General features: G+C 46.3%; 1 protein-coding gene across 3 annotated transcripts in view; it reads right to left on the reverse strand.

Moving 5' to 3' along the window:
- SSH2 (slingshot protein phosphatase 2) overlaps positions 1–17,884 on the reverse strand; it is a 53,852-nt gene that overhangs the window by 10,420 nt on the left and 25,548 nt on the right. The window contains exons 4-11 of one of the 3 annotated variants that reach the window (XM_010573679.1): positions 13,141–13,262; positions 10,647–10,712; positions 9,795–9,860; positions 8,459–8,653; positions 6,522–6,615; positions 6,267–6,395; positions 3,319–3,365; positions 1,688–1,834 (exon numbers count right to left, since the gene is read on the reverse strand). In XM_010573679.1, the coding sequence (XP_010571981.1) occupies positions 1,688–1,834; positions 3,319–3,365; positions 6,267–6,395; positions 6,522–6,615; positions 8,459–8,653; positions 9,795–9,860; positions 10,647–10,712; positions 13,141–13,262 (866 nt within the window). Of the gene's footprint in view, positions 1–1,687; positions 1,835–3,318; positions 3,366–6,266; positions 6,396–6,521; positions 6,616–8,458; positions 8,654–9,794; positions 9,861–10,098; positions 10,137–10,646; positions 10,716–13,140; positions 13,263–17,884 lie in introns of those variants that run through there. The other 2 variants (XM_010573678.1, XM_010573680.1) reach the window with 2 other exon arrangements.

A 17,884-nucleotide genomic window follows, 5' to 3' on the forward strand; every position in this document is an offset into this window, starting at 1 on the left:
ACAGTCCTTCACCTCGGTAACTGTCCGAATGCAAGCAAGTGGAAAAGATGACCTCCCCATGGCTGGAGGCAGAGACCTCAAATGATGGCTGCAGTGCAGTGCCCAGCTGCAATCAGATGGAAGATCCTTTGGCTTTAATTCATTTTTCCTTATTGAAGGCAAAGCAAACAGTGTCTTTGAGTGCAATGAGCAGCTACTCTGCTTGGTGAGGCTGGTATAGAGGCTGAAAGGGCAGCCAGCAGCCTGCTCCAAGGAATTAAAAAACACTTGTCTGCTGTGAAACACAAGGAGGAAGCCTATGGCCCTTCTCTGTGAACTCTGTGCGCTGGGCAGCATTGGCATGGAGCATGCTGAGAGAACTTGGGTTTGGCACCTTTATTCTTCTCCTTTAAGTGCTAGGTTTTCTGGATTGCCAGCCATGTGAAGTTCCCACAGGACAGACCAGGAGGCCACAGAGCACACACAGTCATATGCCTCGACAAGCTCAGACCTCAGCTGCTCGCAGCCGTCTGAGCCTGTACCTGCATCCACACTCCCCAGACACTGAGAGGTGTCTGCACTGTTTAGGGTACACTGGGCTATAGCAGCCTTTAGACTGCTCTAAGACTTTCTCAACCTTGCAGATCAAATTAGTCAAAACATTGCAATACTTTTGGTGATTAAAAACCCCCCAAACACAACATGCAGACAGGGCAAAGAAGGGGGTACAGTAATTGCCCCAATTTGGAAGATTATTAACTTACATCACCTCATACACAGTACTGAGGTCCAATCGTTTAATTGGACCAGTGGAAAATATTCTGGGCAGGACAATACTTCTGAGGATGACAACAATTCAAAAATTAATACTTAAGGGAATACAGTGATGTCTTTTAAAGAAACCATCTTAAATAAAATAAACCTTGAGCCATACTCAATCAAGTCAGCTTTTAAAGGCTATGAGAAACTGCAAGCACCAGGCGTGGTTAAGAGATGAGAGACTTCTATAATGGAAATGATACTTTAAAGGCAGCATATGCCAATCTGCTTTCTGACCAGTTTTCCCTTAAGAAGACTGCTGAATGAACTGGAGACAGCTCATATAACTGGGATGCAGTTCTTTGCAGTAAAAAGGCCCTACTTTCAGCATCTGTTATCAGATTACTCACTGTAACTGACAGCTCAGAGACCTACACTGGCATTTACTTCTGTCAAAGGGAGGAGTTTGCTCCGGAGCATTACACTACAAGAAATCACTTCCAGACTGCGGGCTTCATCGTACAACCTCACAATGCAGGGAACAGCTTACGTTTGTGTTTGGCTTGTAAGGTTTTGCTTCTTACTTTTGTGAAACCCTGCTCGATTTGTTACTGCCCTTTCCTCCCACCAGCACCTCTGCAGATTCATTGCATTTCCTAAGCAGCAGGCAAACTGTTAGCTCTCTACTACAGGAATTATTTCCTCCACTGTTTGCCTGGACTGCACCTGGGCAGAAATCCCTCACTAGTCCTACCTGCTCCTTGTACAAGCACTCACAAGAATGAAAATTCATGGAAGGCAACTCTAACACTTAGACAGAAACTACAAAATGAAAATCCTTTGATCCTAGGTAGGCAAGGAGGAAAAGCAGTTAAGAAACCAGTAGGAAAATATAAAATGCTTAGTATACATCTTGTAAGTGTTTGTCTTCTGTTCTGAAAAGACTTACTTTGCCTTGGAGATGAATTTGTAGGTGTCATTCCAATAAGCCAGAAGATCTGTTGCTTCTTCATCGTATACCCGAATATTATGGTATTCAAAGAGCCCAGGGAAGAAGTTATCTATTTCTCGAGTCACATTCAAAATATACCGCACCCTGCATGGAAACAGACAGCAGATAAAAATGCAGAGCGTGCAGAACACAGCAAGTTCAGAGAGATATCATAGCTGCTACATAACAGCCTTGCCTTGCTTTGCGAGTGGCAAAACTCAAAGCATTTGAAGTTGCAGTCTTGAACTTACATCCTTGGAAACCGGGACTTGATGCAAGGAAGCAGCAGCCAACACAAGACAAAAGGTTTTGCTGAGCAATTTAGAGCCTAGCCTCTGATAAAAGGGCTCATCCATACTGGACAGAAACTTCCTCTACAGTATGTCAGCTTACAGTGCTTGCCCACCACCTCTATATTCTAAGTGTTAGCAACATTTGTGTCACAGAGGCTCCTGCACAGACTGTTCAATTAGTGTTTGGACACTTTCTCAAAGCCCCTTTGTCAATCTCTCCTCCTGCTGCACTAACAAGACAGGAAGATTGAAGACATAAGCTCATGAGCAACACCATAGTTAAACAAATGCATAAAATAACTACAGCAAGATGTAAGAGACAATGAGCCACTGGGGAGGATTTAGCTGTTATCCCAAATTTTCTGGAAAGGAAACTGCTAAAGAAAGCAGATGGTATTTATGTACACTACATCCAGTATTTTTAGCCCTGAGGGTTACTCGTAAGATGCTTATGAACTGCACTCATGCTGGGATATCAGACAGAACAAGAGCACCACAAGGGAGTGACATCCCTTTTTCCCTAGCAGGTAGTATGAGATCGCTGGCAGTCAAGTAGGACCTGTCTGACCCAAGGAAACTGCAGTAGACACTGAGCTGAATGAGGAGAGTCAATTTTGCCAGGATGATTCTCTGAGGTACAGAAGTATGCTATCCATTCAATTCAGCAGAGCGATTAGTTTTTTTCCACTGGATTGGCACAAATAAGCCAAACCCATAAATAATTATTTAATTGCAAAATCTTGGTGCTTAGATCCACCTGGCCTAGAGAAAAGACACTCTAAACTTAAGCCTGAAAGGCAGAAAAGGCAGGAGACAACGGAAGCCATCAGTGCTAAGCCTGAGAGCTACAGGACTTTACTTCCTACTGGGCCCCACTCAAAGCAACAAATGCTCTTTTACATATTTTCCTTCCTGCCGCAGTCCGGAGGTCCAGACTCCAAAGCGTCTCTGTAATTGTGAGACCTCAGTCCAGAACAACGGGCTGGAGCAGAGGGCACAGAGCCAATCACGCAGCATCCAGTTAAGTAATTGTAGCTTTTCGCTACTTATAGCTATGAGATTGTTGGCTTCCTTTGTTCACCAAGGGGATGTCAGTCAAGGTCAGGGAACAAGATTCTTTTACTTTAGGATGCCTGTTTGTGGGACGCGGAGTTTGGAGGAAGCAAGAGCTTGTTCAGATCTGCAAACCCTTTAGTAAGACTCAGGTTACACAGCAGGTGTGGAATAGAGTTTGTTGCATAGACAAGTGTTGAGGCCAGGCTCTTGCTTTTAAGCTGATGGCCTGAAGCTACTTACCCTCTGTTCTGCAAGTCTTCCAAATTGGAGGCATTCCATTCCGAGCCCTGCAGGGAAAACATGCAAAGGGACACATCAGCCAGAAGGAAGGCATGGCCAGACAACTGATGGAGGGAGGGATTGTCACCACTGAACTGGGAGAGGAAGCTGGCCAGCCAAGTGTTGGAGACCAAGGTGTCTTTTGAGTAAAGAGGTACACAGAAGAGCGATAACAGGGCTGATGTTCAGCACCTTATCTTGCCCCATTAACCAGATCTATTCTGAAGCAACAAGCAGCTCTGCAAAGCCGGAGCTCAGCACCATATGCTGGCACTTCCTGCAAACGGCTGACAAATCAACCTCAGCAAAGAGGAGATCGCTCCACCCTTTCCCTGGAGGCTGCTGCCAGCTCTACCCCACAGAAGAGAGACCGCCTGCATTTAAAAACCATCCAGGTGCTCTTTATACATGAAACACCCATCTCGCACATCAAAGGCAGCAACACCGTAAGCTCACTTGGGTTACACCTCTTCTCCCCAAGTTCAAAGCCTGCGTGAGCAGAGAAATAAACACATTTAACCCTGGCTAGCTAACCAACCCTCTTCTCTGCAGCACACACATACAGGGCCTCCAAGCTGCTTGCTTCCTGCTCAAACATATAAACCCTGACCGAGGACAAAACCACTCAGACAAAGGCTTCCTTCAAAATTTAAGGTGCACAGCTATCTGCTTCCCTGCCCTAAAATGACTCCGAAATAGAAAGACAGTTCAGATCAAGAAGCAAGCAAGAGGGACCCAGGCAGCACTACCATCACCAGCAGAACAGCACTGCTCATGGCTGCTCCCACAGCACAGGCTTCCACATCGCCCCAGGGCCACGACTGGCATCGCCAGGGTGAGCCAGCCCTTGGAGCATACCCACTGCCAGCCCGCAAACCCCGTCAGCCCGAGAGCGAGAACCTCCCAGTCTTGCAGAAGCAGCAGCGTCCACCCAGAGGATGGGTTGCTGCCTGCCCTGGAAAGTGCGCACAGGCACCCCGTGTCTGAGATGGGGGAGCTCCAAGGGTTCTGACTCACGGGCACGCACTCGGGCCCAGCCCACGACAGCACTTGCAGAGAAGTCCTGAGCACTCGCAGCCTGCACATAGATGTACACGCACAGGGAAGGGCAGCATTACTATTCTGGTAGCTACTGGGGACAAGTCCGTTGTCCTGTTTTGACACTCGAGGAATACAGCAAACAAAAAGCAGCTGGTTCTTCCCAAACTGAACTACTTCCTAAGAGAAATCATGATAACGAGGACACCATTCAAGGGTTCAGCACAGATGAGACTCTAAATTTTGAGCAAAATAAAGGGACAAATGTTATATGCCATGGTAGGCCAGATTTCAACAGAATCCATTGCCTTCAGCCACAGATCAGGTCAATCCCAGCAAAGTCCAGAGCTGCGCACAATCTGAAGGAGGACTATGGGGGCTCTCGCTATTCAGGATTTGCCAACAAACATATTTGGATCCCTGCCGTATTTACCCTAGCCCCCCAGACTTAGTTAGCTTCATGTTGTCTCTTTCTGGCCAAGGAAGAACAATTTAATTCAGGCCTGGGAACCTCCAGTTTCCACAGGTATGGAGAACAATGCTGCAGCAGTGAAAACCTTTTCTCCTGTTCTTTGATCAACAATCATCAGGTCTCTTATTTCCTGCTTAGTTATTTTAACACTCCTTAAGTGGGATCCCACAGGGCTCTTATCTCGACCTGGAAGCAAACAGCTCCATGCCTTCCAGAGACCCCACTGTATGCCTTTGCCTTGCCGTATACACGCTCCTGCATTAAGCTGGTGTCCAGCCCCAGCAGCACCGCTCCTCACCGCAGAGAGCTGCTTCGCAAATACTTCTATTCCACACAGCCACAGCTCTTCTTGGTGCTGCCTGCAAGCCGTGTTTTAAAGGTCTTGTTCCCGTTAAATGCACTCAGAGCCAGGACTCCAAGCCCTGCAGCGGACCAAATTGCCTGTACTGCTTTTGACTAGCACTATAAGCCTGTAACAGGTCTCTCTTGCCAGAAAACATATAGTCTGCAAAAAAAAAAATCCATTACATCGTAGGTACTTTTAAGCTTCCTGGCTCTACCCCACCACAATTTCTTGGGAGCACTCACATTAACATACACCATCCCTTCCAAGCCACAGCACTAAGCTTCAGGAGACAGGGAGAGGCCCTCTCCATTTGGAAAGACCAGCTGGTCCAAGAAGAATGGCTTTGTTTAAAGTTGAGCCAACCTCATAGGCTAGACAGCCCAACCAAACCTGCGTCCGTTGCTTCAGGGCTGGGAAATCCAGTGGAGTGCTGACTCACCAGAAGGAGGTGCAGTAATTAGACAGGCCCCAGCAGCAATGAAAGGCAACTAAGCAAGCGAAACATTAAAAGGCAAAATGTTTATGTTTCCTTAAGTGACTTATCTCCAGGATTCTTTAAGCTCCTCTGTTCCTCCTGGATCACACAAACTCAGAGCTTTCCATGTTACAAGAGTCATTCCACCTGAATGTTACACAGCTCTCCCCAACAGCTCCCCTCCCTCTTTGCTGCAGTTATGCCCTTCCCAAACACAGGCGTTCTCCAAGAACTTGGCGTGTGGGTACCCTGGACAGTTAAGGCTACAAAACTGGTCCTACATCAAAGGAAACAGCCCTGAAAAGTAGTAAGAATTACGACTTTTTCCCTTCCGTCCTCTAGTGAAAGGGTCTACAGCTTAGCTGGTGTTGCATGGCAAAGTCTAGCGCAGCCAAGAAACCAGGCTGCTCTTCTTCAATAGCACTAGTATCTTGTGTCTTGCTTAAGAGTACGTGATCCCAGGATCAGCCAATCTCTCCTTCAGAGTACCTTTCTGTTCCTCCAGAGGCCCCTGTGTCACCCAAGACATAGTGAGAAGCGTTAGGCGTGTTTACTCTTGAATTCACCATTAGACTTACCAAAAAGACATGATCAAATATCTGCGTGGGGCTGTCCATCTGCCCAAGGATCACTATCATTTCATTGTCAATGAACTCTTTGAACTCCCGCAGGTTACACACCATCTGCATCTCCAGCTCAGTGCGTATCTGGGTGGGGAGGAGGAACACAAGGAAGCCATGTTAAGTTTTTGTTCTGGCCTTTCTTCAGGGCATAAAGCACAGAGCTCTTTAGTTTGCACAACAGCATTCCAGTGCTGCTCCCTCACCACTCACCTCTTTTGACGTGATGTTCTCCAAATCCTTCTGCATCATGATCTCCCTTAACTTGGTCTTAATTAGCCGTTCTGTGCGTTCCCGCTCAGTTGGGCTATCAGAAGAAAGCAACAGAGTCACTGGGAGGGGAAACAAACTGGACTCATGGCACTTTGTAACGGGTATTGTGTAGACTGGATACTCTGCAGAGTCTCAGATACCCACACTACTTTCCCCAAGCACGTCCTCAGCTGGAAGGAATTCAGGTGACTGTAAAGCCCAGTTTAGATTCCCAGTTGTATATGAAAGAGACCAACTGAATGCTCCTAATCCACTGTAGTCATCCAGAGAACCTCTGGTATTTGGTAAAATTTAAATTAGGAAGGCTGCATTATACTCTCTGGAGCAATATCTAAGCCTCCCCCTACCTTTCTTGGAAAGGTAACAGCTCGAAAGCTCCTTACATGGAGAGACGAGGGCAGCTAAGCCTCTGTGCATTCCTCCAGCCTCTGCTGCCAGGGGCTTTATCACCAGCTGCAAAAATAGCCTAACACCAGGGGAAGTTGCAAGAGAGCAGCAGCACAGAGCTGTCTCACCTATCATCTTTAGAAAGGACCCAGCAGTAACAACTCACACCACCTTTCTGTTTCTCTGGAAGACTGCCAGGATGGCGACTGCACAGATGCTTCTCTGCTTTACAAGTGTCCAACTGGTGGTTCACAAATAAAAATCATGAAAGTTCCTGGCTTTTAACCTCACGCATTATTTCAGGACTCAATTAAGAGAATGCTGTCTAGGTGTCCCCAGGCAATCATTCAGTTGCTGCCACCAGCGGAAGGGTGAGTTACATAAAATTTATATATGAAAAGCTACAAAAGAATATTAATCTGACAGCCTGCCAAAACTTTTCAGCCACCCTCCTTGTATATTAAAAAACAATCAAGTGTGAAGACTTGTTCACAGCTGAACAACTGCTTAGCATTACTATTCACTCACTGAACTCCACTGAACAACAGGAAATATCTGAGAGCATAAATCAACCAATGGCACTATTATACTGGAAAAGCAGCTGGGACTAGTGAAGTCACTTCTACTACAAACCAGGCAACTAAGCCCTCATGCTTGGCATCACATTTGGACACAGATTGCCTCTGAGGTTATATGGTATCAGTACCATCAGCAATTACTAATTACAGGAGTTGTAAACCTTGAGTGTTGATACAGCCTATAAATTTTGCCTTTCCAAACTGTCTACCTGCCTACCTCAGCCACTGTTTTGGACCACATATCACCAGACATCCAAGCATTAGCTGGAGACAGCTTGGGACCCATACATTGTCCTGTTCCACACTTGCAGAGCTCCTCAGAATGATGAAAAACTGCATTGTTCTTTGTCCCCATTCTTAGGTGTGTCAGATGGATGCCTATGAGGATGCTTCCAAGCTCACAGTCTCAGAAGTCCATAGGTAAACACTTCACTTTACAGCAAAATGAACTGAGTATGGAAAAAAAGACCACGTTATTCTAAATGTGCTCAGACACACACCAGCGTAAGAGCAAAGTCCAGAGAAACCTGTTCCTTCCAGGAGACACCAGGCCTGGAAACCAGAGGACAAAACCACAGAAGAGGAAGGCCTAGGTACTAGAATATACCACACCTCTCTCTCACTAGTAACACAGAACTTAGCTTGCAAAAGCAAAGATCTGCGAGCCCGAAGCCCAAGGTAAACAACTAGACTGAAAACAGAGGCTGGAGGAGATGCAATGGAGCCCCAGGAGGGCTAAACTTCCAGTGCTGGTGTCTACCTAACTAGGGGTCTGCTTATTACCTGGAATAGGGAACCTCTCCTCATCAATACCTAATTAAGAGTCACCTCTTGTGGAAACTGTCTCCTCATTTGGTGACTGCAGTGCTTGACAGCCAAACACTTTGGCTTAGCAGAGCCAGAGCAACTTACACATCTGTGAAGAGGGCGGGCGAGTCGGGCCGGTGGGACTGGACATCTTGCATGGCGTTCCACTCATTGACTGATGACTGGTCGGAGTTGATATGGCTCTCATAGTAACTGACCCACGTGAGGAAGAGGCTCCCTGGGTAGTAATTGTTGCTCCGTGCCACCTCACAAGCCTTATGTAAACTCTGCAGAGCAGACCTAGAAAGGGAAAAATACTTGCAGGATTATAATTTCTTCCTCAGGCTGGTAACAAGCATAAAGCAGCAGCCAAATCCAGGATGCTGCTCACATCCCATCAGTTGGTACAAACCCCAGTGTTAGGCTGTCCTGCAAGGGTGTGGATAACCACATGCTGCAAGAGCTTCCACGTCCTTAACTGAAGTATGCCAAGACAAGCCTGGATAGCAGTGAAGGTTCCCACAATTCAGAGGGCAGAGGCACCTGTGTCTCTGGCTCCAAAACCTGCTGCAACTACCTAAGCCATAATAAGATGCGCAGAGTTTGTGTCCAAGACAGGGTGCTCTGACAGCTCCTACTGTGCCATCAGCTCCCCTGCATGCAGGGCAGGGACACCCAGCAATGAGACACGGAGAGCTGCACACCCAGGGGCTTAGGACTTGACTTTACTGAGGTGTTTAGGCGTCTGCCCTCTCTCACTGCACGAGGGATGTCAGAAGTTTCTTCAGCTGCTGCTGGGAAACAAATCCCCCTCTCCTATTTTTAGCTTGTTTTAAATCTTTGACTGGGATCAGAAGGATCCAGGTCAAAATCACTGGGGTGACACAGTAGCGTGACACCCTGACAGGGGATGTATTTCGGCAATGCAAAGAAGCTTGAGCCAGAAATACTTTCATGGCCACTACATTCTTACATGAACCACCCTAAAAGGAATGAAAAATGCAGGCAGCTTCTCTTTCTTTCTCGCTATCACAATGAACATGTCTCAGTGGAGACAGAGACTCCCAAAATACATGCAACATGTACTTCCTTATTTATGACAAAAAAAGGTAAATCTCAAACATATGCTCAAAGCAATTCTGCTTCGGAGAGATTCAAAGCAGCAGCCTTTTGCAAGGAAAATTACCCCATACCTTCCTGCCCCCAGCTGAGAAGGCGGCATGGCTGCAGCAGTACTATAAACTCACTGCTGTATAGCAGCACTTGCATGTTTTTTTTTTTTTTCCTTTGGTTTCCTTCCCTGTCTCTGAAGGAGAATTCTGGCTGCTCAAGTAGGTCTCAAGATACCAGTAACGCAAAGCAGCACCTGCTTTTTAAAAGCTCAAGCAGCCAAGACACCTTGGAAGAAGTATCACTGGGACAGATTATAGCAAGTACTTACCACATTGCCTGTACAGACACTGGCTTGAATATATGAACCCTGTTATCTGTTGATACGCTGAACCCTCTGGAGAGAAGAAAAAAGGCACAGTAAAAATGTGTCCCAAAAGCCACTTTTTAGTTAATAAGTGATAGTTTGTAGCACATTAGAACAGGAAAGGACTAGCCCTATGCATACAACGCTGAGTTCAGCTAGCAAACAGATCAAAATAGCATGCTAAAAGCTCTAAGATAACTTTTTTTAAGCAGCTGCTGTTCAGGAACGAAACTAAGACAGTGGGACAGTGCTGGGCTGTACTGTTTACCTTGGCAACACAAATTCAGTGCCACAGCTGGGAGCAACAGAGTCCAGCTAAAGTGATCCTGGGGCAGCTACCAAGGAAAGAGAAGTCATTCCATGCACTGCACTCACTGGACAGCCTTTGTAACTGGCACAAACAGGAGTCTGCAAGTCAGGTGTCTATTTGGCAGAGAATCATCATTCTCATTTTATGTTCAGCTGAACGCTGCCTGCTGCAAGCATGATGGAGGAACACATAATAGGATCCCTTTAAGGAGCTTTCACTACACACCCACTCACCACTAAAAGCTCCTTTACTCCAGCTTAAACACACACATAAGCCACTGTCTCAGTGCATGTTTATTCACAGATAAGTCAATTATTGGTGTTTCCTGCCACAACCACTGTGATTTAGGGCCTTTGAGCCTACTAACCCAATACAGGTCAACAACAGGAGGTCTGCTGGACCTGTTAGGGCTCTGCAATCATTTGAATCCTTCCCCATATACCATGCTATAAGCTTACACATGGAGACCCTCTGCTATTTACCTAGAACATACAAAAGACACTCACCCATCCCCGTCCAGGTGGATCAAGGTGTCACTCCACAGCGGCAGCACCAAGCCCATTGTACAAGTGCTACTGTAGTAAGAAAGAGAAGGTCAGCCCATCTGCTACAGCACCATGCTATTATTCTAATTTCATCACAATGATTGCATATTTTTGTACTCATTAGAAAAAAATTAAAAATCCCATGGTTGCTTCAGGGCAAACAGTGCCAGTGTTATTCCACAGGTGTCTGGCAAGGATCATCAACCACACACAGGGTACAGCAGTACTCTTTCAAGCAAGCTTAAAGGGTTAACATACGCCCAGGAGAAGAGCAAACAGGATTCAGAAGCAGCAAGCTTTGTGTGGAAGGTCAGAGGGGGCTCACAGTCTTCAGTCAGCTCAAGGCTTTCTTTACAGATTAGCTCCTCTCAGGCTCAAGTGGTTTGGTTCTAGCTCTGATTTTGCAATGCACAGCTTTGTTTTCTTGTTTGTCCCTCAGCCACAGCGGCTGGGAACTGGGATCAGTATAGTGTAACAGCAGGGTGACTGGCAGCACGGTAGGTTAGCAATCACAGCCTATCACCCGTTGTTGACTCCTACCCCTTCTTCACCCTCCCACACCTCGAGGATGAGCACAACAGCCAGCCGAGACAGACACCTCTTGGCAATCCCACCCCTCTCGGCTACTTTGACCTCTCTGCCCTCCCAGGCACCTGCGTTCTGTAGGGCTAAGCAAAAAGCTTAAGTTAAAAGCAGAGTCAAGCGATGGAAAAAAGTCAGGGGCAGGGGAACCCCAAGATAACCTGCACCAGGTTGTCAAATGAAAAAGCTGAATCTCAAAGCTTTAGAACTGGTCCACAATTAAAGCAGCATCTTGAAGAACTGGATTCAACTGTCTCCTGCTCTTATGCTTTGCACTAGCTGCACTCAAATTTCCACAAGCCCTAACACCCCTGTCAGTCTCTGCAGCTCATGAGAAGTGGGGGAAGAGGGCGAGACTCAAGGCTTCAGAGGGTCAGCAGACATGAAGCCCTGTAAATGCACACACCTTGGAGCGACTGGTGCCCAGCACAAGGAGACACTGCGGCACGCAGCTATTTCTGTTGACAACATGAGATGAGCTCATGGAAAGACGTGTTTTTAAAAGGCTTCCCAAGGTGGCCAGGGTATTTTTAGTGATACTGTTCAGCAAGCGCTTATCAGAGACCATAGCAACAAGTCTACATTGAGTTATAAATACCAAGTGGGCTAGGGGAGGGTGCATCAGACTGACCATCCAGAACCTAAGTAACTCTAGCAGAAAGCTAAAATGACCCTGCTATGTTATTAGAGACTGAATACCAGTAAGCTCTCAGTTATCAAAGGTGGCTGTGCTGGTATATCACAGCCAATAGCGAGCTCCAAGCTCACAGCAACCTGTGCAAGGACAAGTTATTCTTCCACTACCGCAAGAGCATCTCTGAGATACAGTTGGGCACATATGCACAGGAAGGGAGACAGGAGCCAGTGGCAGCATCAGGCTGGTCCCCCCTTTTAGCAGGCATCACTTGAGCTAAGCATCCAAACCAAGCCACTTGAAATTAAGCATGGTGGCTGTTGTGATCAGCAGGCTCTTTGGAAGGCAACTTCTTAGTCAAACAGTTCAAACAGATTTTCTAGTGACCCTGCTAGCTACCTGAAAGTAATTTCTTCCACCTAGGGTCAAAAGCAAGACTCATTCCTGTAGCAATTGTGCTAGAAGTAAGCATGTGTATGAAACCTTCCGAGATCATTTGAATATCCAAGGTGATTCTTTCCCCACATAGGCCAAGATTTACATACCACTCTTTTTTTAAAAGAGTCATGTGCATCCATGCCCTCTCCAAAGCACCCAGTGTCCCCTTCTAAATGTGAAGCTTCTGCCCGTGAAGCTGCTGGGGGTGCTGCCTCCTGGCTTATAGTCACTCCAGCAGCAAGAGCTCCTTCCCAGCCACATTCTGCAGCCTTTTGGAGATGTCAGCAGCAATTTAAATGAATGAAGCAAAAGCACTAAACCCTGATGACATACTGATGTCTGGTGAGAGCACATGTTGCTTAAAATCTGCCATCAGCAACTCTGACATTCCCATCAGGCCCTTTGTGCCATGACCTTGGCAAGGGGCTGCCTGACAGTCACTTTCTTATTAGCTGCTCTCCTGAACCCTGATGTCCAGCTTCTCTAATTGCAGCTTTTTCTTCTATGCATGTGAGGGCTTAGGGACCTCACCATTTGAAGACACTTAAGGGCACTTAATGTCCTCACACAAGTCTGAGGCTCGGAGGAATGGAGGAAATGTTGACCTGCACCGTTGCCTTCCCATTTGCCACCTCCTTTCAAGAAATAAAAGGGGAATTCTGGATCTCAAGAAAGGTGTTAAGACTGGAAAATCTGAAGCAGTCTATCCACAGAAAGGATGGACACCAGACAGTAGTTTCTACATTTGACTTGACATGTGGGTGCACACAAGGACTTCCCCCATCTGGACACTGTGAGTACCTGTCATTGGAAGAGAAATCCATTCCTAGGACAATGCTCTCTTCGGTGTCTTGCCTGCCGTTGGTGGACACTACCACCATGTACCTAGTGCGGTTCTGGTAGGTACTTTCCAGTCTTACAGCCTAAAGAAAGGAAGGAGAGAGATCAGCAGTGCAGCCAGCAAAACACACATTATTACTTTTACAAGCCACTTTTTCATGCTGAGTGACAGGCGCGGAAGCAGTGATGCAGTTTGCACTAGTACGGATGGCCCGTGCTTCTCAGCTGGGTAACCAGCAGAAGAGGGAGAAGCGACTTACTCTCACACAGCGCTTTCCTGAACAGTTGGGATGTTCCTGGTGCCTTCTGCTCATCTTGCTGTAGGCCTGCTCTGTCCCACCAAGGCTACGCTTAAACAGCAGCCTACGAGGCTGGCTGCCACAGTCCTTTGACTGGTCCCAGCCTAGTGAGCTTCATGGATCATTATGTGTTCAGCAAGACAGACAGGCGTTGAACGTGCTCTTCACCTCTCAGAGGGCTTTGTCCAAAGAGCTAGGGCTTTCCTTTAAACTACTGGGTGCTACAACAGCTCCAAAGAGACTTTCCACCACCTTCCCAGGAAGCTGGACAGAAAACTAGGATCTAATTCATATGTGGTTTCCTGCTGGCCCTTTGAATTCTTCTAGCAACTTCCCCAGTGCAGAAGCAACCTTACTGCCTTACACCTGGCAGGAAAAGATTTCCCTGTTAATAAGCTGTACCCATGGCTGGATTCAGATAGTCCGGAAAAGGTGAAAGTCATTGTGCCTCATTGCTCCTACCACAACCACGTGCAGCCCAGTGCCAAAAGAGAGACCTAGCAGGATGCCTGAACTTCACCCCAAACTCCCCCAAATCAAATACTACTGACAGCATTCAGAAAGCAGCTGTTTAGCTAAGCTGTGAATGTCAGACCAACACTGAAGCTCTTGAAAGACTACACTGAAGTATAATGCTCCTCCAGAAGCCCTGAGGAAGTAAGAACTAAAGTCACTCCAGCAAGTCTTCTTACAGACTGCAGGTTAGCGAGGAGCCCTGGGAAGGGCGCCCAGCATTGCAAGTTTTGCCTATAAACATCTGCAGTAGGCAATCTTTACTTGCAACACTTTCTGGACTCTGTTCCAAGCCATTTGCAGTTACTTTAGTCACAGGATCCCAACTAGAGAAACCAGGACATCCCTAGAAAGGAAGTGTCTTAATTACGTATACTGAACCTTAACTTTGGACAGCCTAATCCAACCCCAAGGTGCTGTCTGGCCTCAATGTTTACCATATTGGTAAACTGCTTCTTGAACTTTGAGCAGGACCTGCAGAGAGCAAACATAGGCAAGAAGGAGCTGTCACAGCCCAGCCTTGCCCCATGCTGCAGACAGACACCTGCCTGCTGCGACAAGACCCAGTTGCCGAATTCCTTGTGACCCAGCGGTTGAAGCTCCAAGGGGTGTTTGATATCCTTCACAAACTGAACCTGAATTCCTCAAGCACCAGCAGCCCTCCCAAGCCACTACTTGTGTAGACACTTCTTGGTGGCCCACAGGAGTTCATGGCTCAGAGAGCCCAGTTCAGTCATTTTATCCTTAAAAAAACCCTCACAAAATAACTGTTGTGTGGGATCTCTCAGGATTAGGCTGCTTTTCCCAATATGCTCCTTTAGTTCTTTCTAACCTGGTCTTGAGGCCAGAATGGCATCTCCTAGCTTAGAGGAAGCCGCCTCTGACCTCCTCACACCTCACCTGTCCGCTAGCCAGTAAGTCTCGGCCACGAGATGTGGCTGAGTCTACAACAAAGGTTAAAACAGTGCACGGCAGCTAAAACAGAGCTTGCTGTTTCACCAGAGTGCTCTATCGCAGAAGACTATGCTGAGAGCAGCAGGGAAAGCTTCCCAGTGGCATTGCAGGGAGCAGCGGCTCTAGTGATGGGGGCAGAATAGCAAGTGCAGGCAGGAGACTGTGTTGACTGCGTCTTCTAGACTTGTCCAATGGACCAAAGACTAACAGAAACTACCCAAATGCTGATGCCAGCAGACAGATGTGCTCTGTACAGCGAGAGACTGTGCCCCACCCCATCTCTTTAGGATAAGTCATGCTAAAACCAGCCTTATTTTCCTTCTTGCTCCTTGAGTCACTGGGATTCCTTTGGAAACACGGAGGATCAAAGTGGTCAGCCTTTCAAGGTGCGAATTCTGCCAAAGACGGCTGTTTCTACAACTAACCACTTGCAGCAAAACAGAAAGGGTGCTCTTCAACCTAGAAGAGCAAGCAATCACCAAAGTCTTGGTGGTTAAAGTCATTATCTACATTAGGAACCAAACCTCAAACAGAAACATAGATTTGCCTAAAATGGGAGCAGGCAGACAACAGCTGCCCTGTGTCCGGGACATCCCCACATGAGTTCTGTTCTGCTTCTCTTGAAGACAGTCCAGCAGCAAGAGGATTAACATAATCTAACTTACTTTGCTAAACCAATTTGGCTAGCAGTAATGGGAAGTGTGGTCTTAATGCAAGACCCTTTAGAACAGGGCTAGACAAACAGCGAACAAAGGTCACGCAGCTTCAAGTCAGTCAGGTGGGATTTTCAGAGGGCCAATTAAGAGAAACAGGGCATGACTTACTGTGGTTCTCTAGGTTCAACACTTAACACCCTTACCACAAAGCAAAGAACTGTGACTGGAGCAGATAATGTGTTTTGCTAAACTTACTGGAATAATAAAACAGCAAACTTGACGCTGTAAACCAGACAACCTCAAAAGTTACTATTAGAGCTCCAACATGCCCCTCAAATCGCAAATTAGTCTCTAGCCTTTCCATTAAGCACTAGCTCATATGCTCACCCAACAGCAGGAGCACACCAAGCAAGTGGTCTGATGCCTTTTAAATGAAGATATTTGAAATCCCAGTCAATCTAGGAAGGATGGCCTAGCTTCAAGGACTGTGATGAGATGGAAGGTTCTTTCTCAACAGCTCATCCACATGGAGCCAACCTTCTCCTCAATTTGGGAAGGTTATTTATAGTCTGTTCATGAATAAGTCATCCCCTGTAGTCCTTTCAGGGGCAGCAACATTTTTCTTAGGTTTTAGGCTCACCTAAACACAAGCCAACTTTATCTTCTGCTGCATTCTTGTTTCGTCAGAAGTATGATGTGGTATCTTACCAGCCCTTCTGAACAGCACATTCCAAGAAGGAAGTTCATACTGACCTTTCATCTTTCTGATGCTACATGATAGTAGGTGTTTCACACAAGAACACATTTCTCATTGGGATATTTGATTTGAAGACAAAAAAAAAAGTGCCCAACTTTCTGAACTCTTCTTTTATTACTGAACACATGTAAGTGAAAAAGTCCCCACTCCGCTAAGCTACAGGAATATGTTCAATCAGTTTGTACTCTTAACTCATTTTCCTCCTTCCTACTCATCTTACACTGGTACCATTGCTCTAATCCTGCTCTCATGGAAGGCTAAAAACTCTGCCAATAGCTCCAACAGAAAAAAGAGTTGTTCCAAATTTTAAGTGTAGGTTTATAGACGATTAGATTCCTCAGCTGCCCTCTGAGCTGTGAAGTCTGCCCTCCGAATGACAGCAGCCAACCCAAGAAGATAATGCATTTCTCTCAGTACTGTTTATATTTCAAATCTCATTTGTATCTACTATTTTATGAGAGAGTCTATTGCAGCTCTGCACATCCTTCGTTCGTCAAGAATCAATTAAATTCAAGTAGACTATCGAACTTAACCTCATGCAAGATTTCAGCATTCCAAATGTAGCTCTGAACAAAAGGGTTTATGTCTCAACCCACAAAGTCCTTATTCAGCTGTTAAGGCTAATTTGTCCCAAATCACACAATGTAGCCAGTGATATTGCTGAACAATGACTTGTTCAATAGCTTCCAATGTTCTAACCCTGGCTCAGATTCTCAGAAGCACTGAGCACCCCCACTCCCATCACTTTCACTGAAATTTTAGTGACAGCAAGGTGTGCCTGACAAAGTTTAAGAGTAGGTCCTTTGGTTTGCTTACAAAGATTGCTTTTGGCAAATTATTTTCAGTGGTCGTTTTTAAAATTAAAGCATTCCACAGAAATCTTAGCTGTTTCCTAGCTATAATCATAAGATCAGTCCAGCTCCAGCACAGCTCAGGAGGATTCAGCAAACCAGAGGTGCCAGAATAACACTTCTGATGCTGGCAGTCCTACTTTGGGCATACGTTGCTAAGATGCACCAAGACAACACAGGAAAGAAACTTCAGGCTACTGAGTGATAAGAGATACAGATACACTGCAGTCATGCCTGACCTTGCAGAGCACTTCAACATGTCCTAGACAAATTCCTCACTGCTCTTCTTTGGCTTCTAAAGGTCTTTAGGACTGCGTATCAGTGCTATGAACAGCAATGCCTAATTCTCATTACATCATTATAGGAGGCAACAACGCAGAAAAGCAGAAAGACAAAGTTCAATACAGGTGCATAGCTACATGGGAATCCTACATGCTCCTTCCTGATAAGCCATGGTCTTTTGGGATGCAACAAGTTCAGAGAGCAGAGTGAGCAACACAACTGAACTAACACAGAAGGGCAGGCGTTCACGCTGGTCAGACATAAGTCACCTACTCTTGATTTAAACAGGACACCAAGCTAATTTACCCAGCTTCTCTGGCAGTTACCGTACTTTTTGAGAGCATAAATACTCAGTATTTGGTTCAGACAAAGGCAGTCTTCTAGCCATACAAT

This window comes from Haliaeetus leucocephalus, unplaced genomic scaffold (assembly GCF_000737465.1).
Source record: "Haliaeetus leucocephalus isolate CR32 unplaced genomic scaffold, Haliaeetus_leucocephalus-4.0 Scaffold395, whole genome shotgun sequence".
Classification (NCBI taxonomy): Eukaryota; Metazoa; Chordata; class Aves; order Accipitriformes; family Accipitridae; genus Haliaeetus; species Haliaeetus leucocephalus.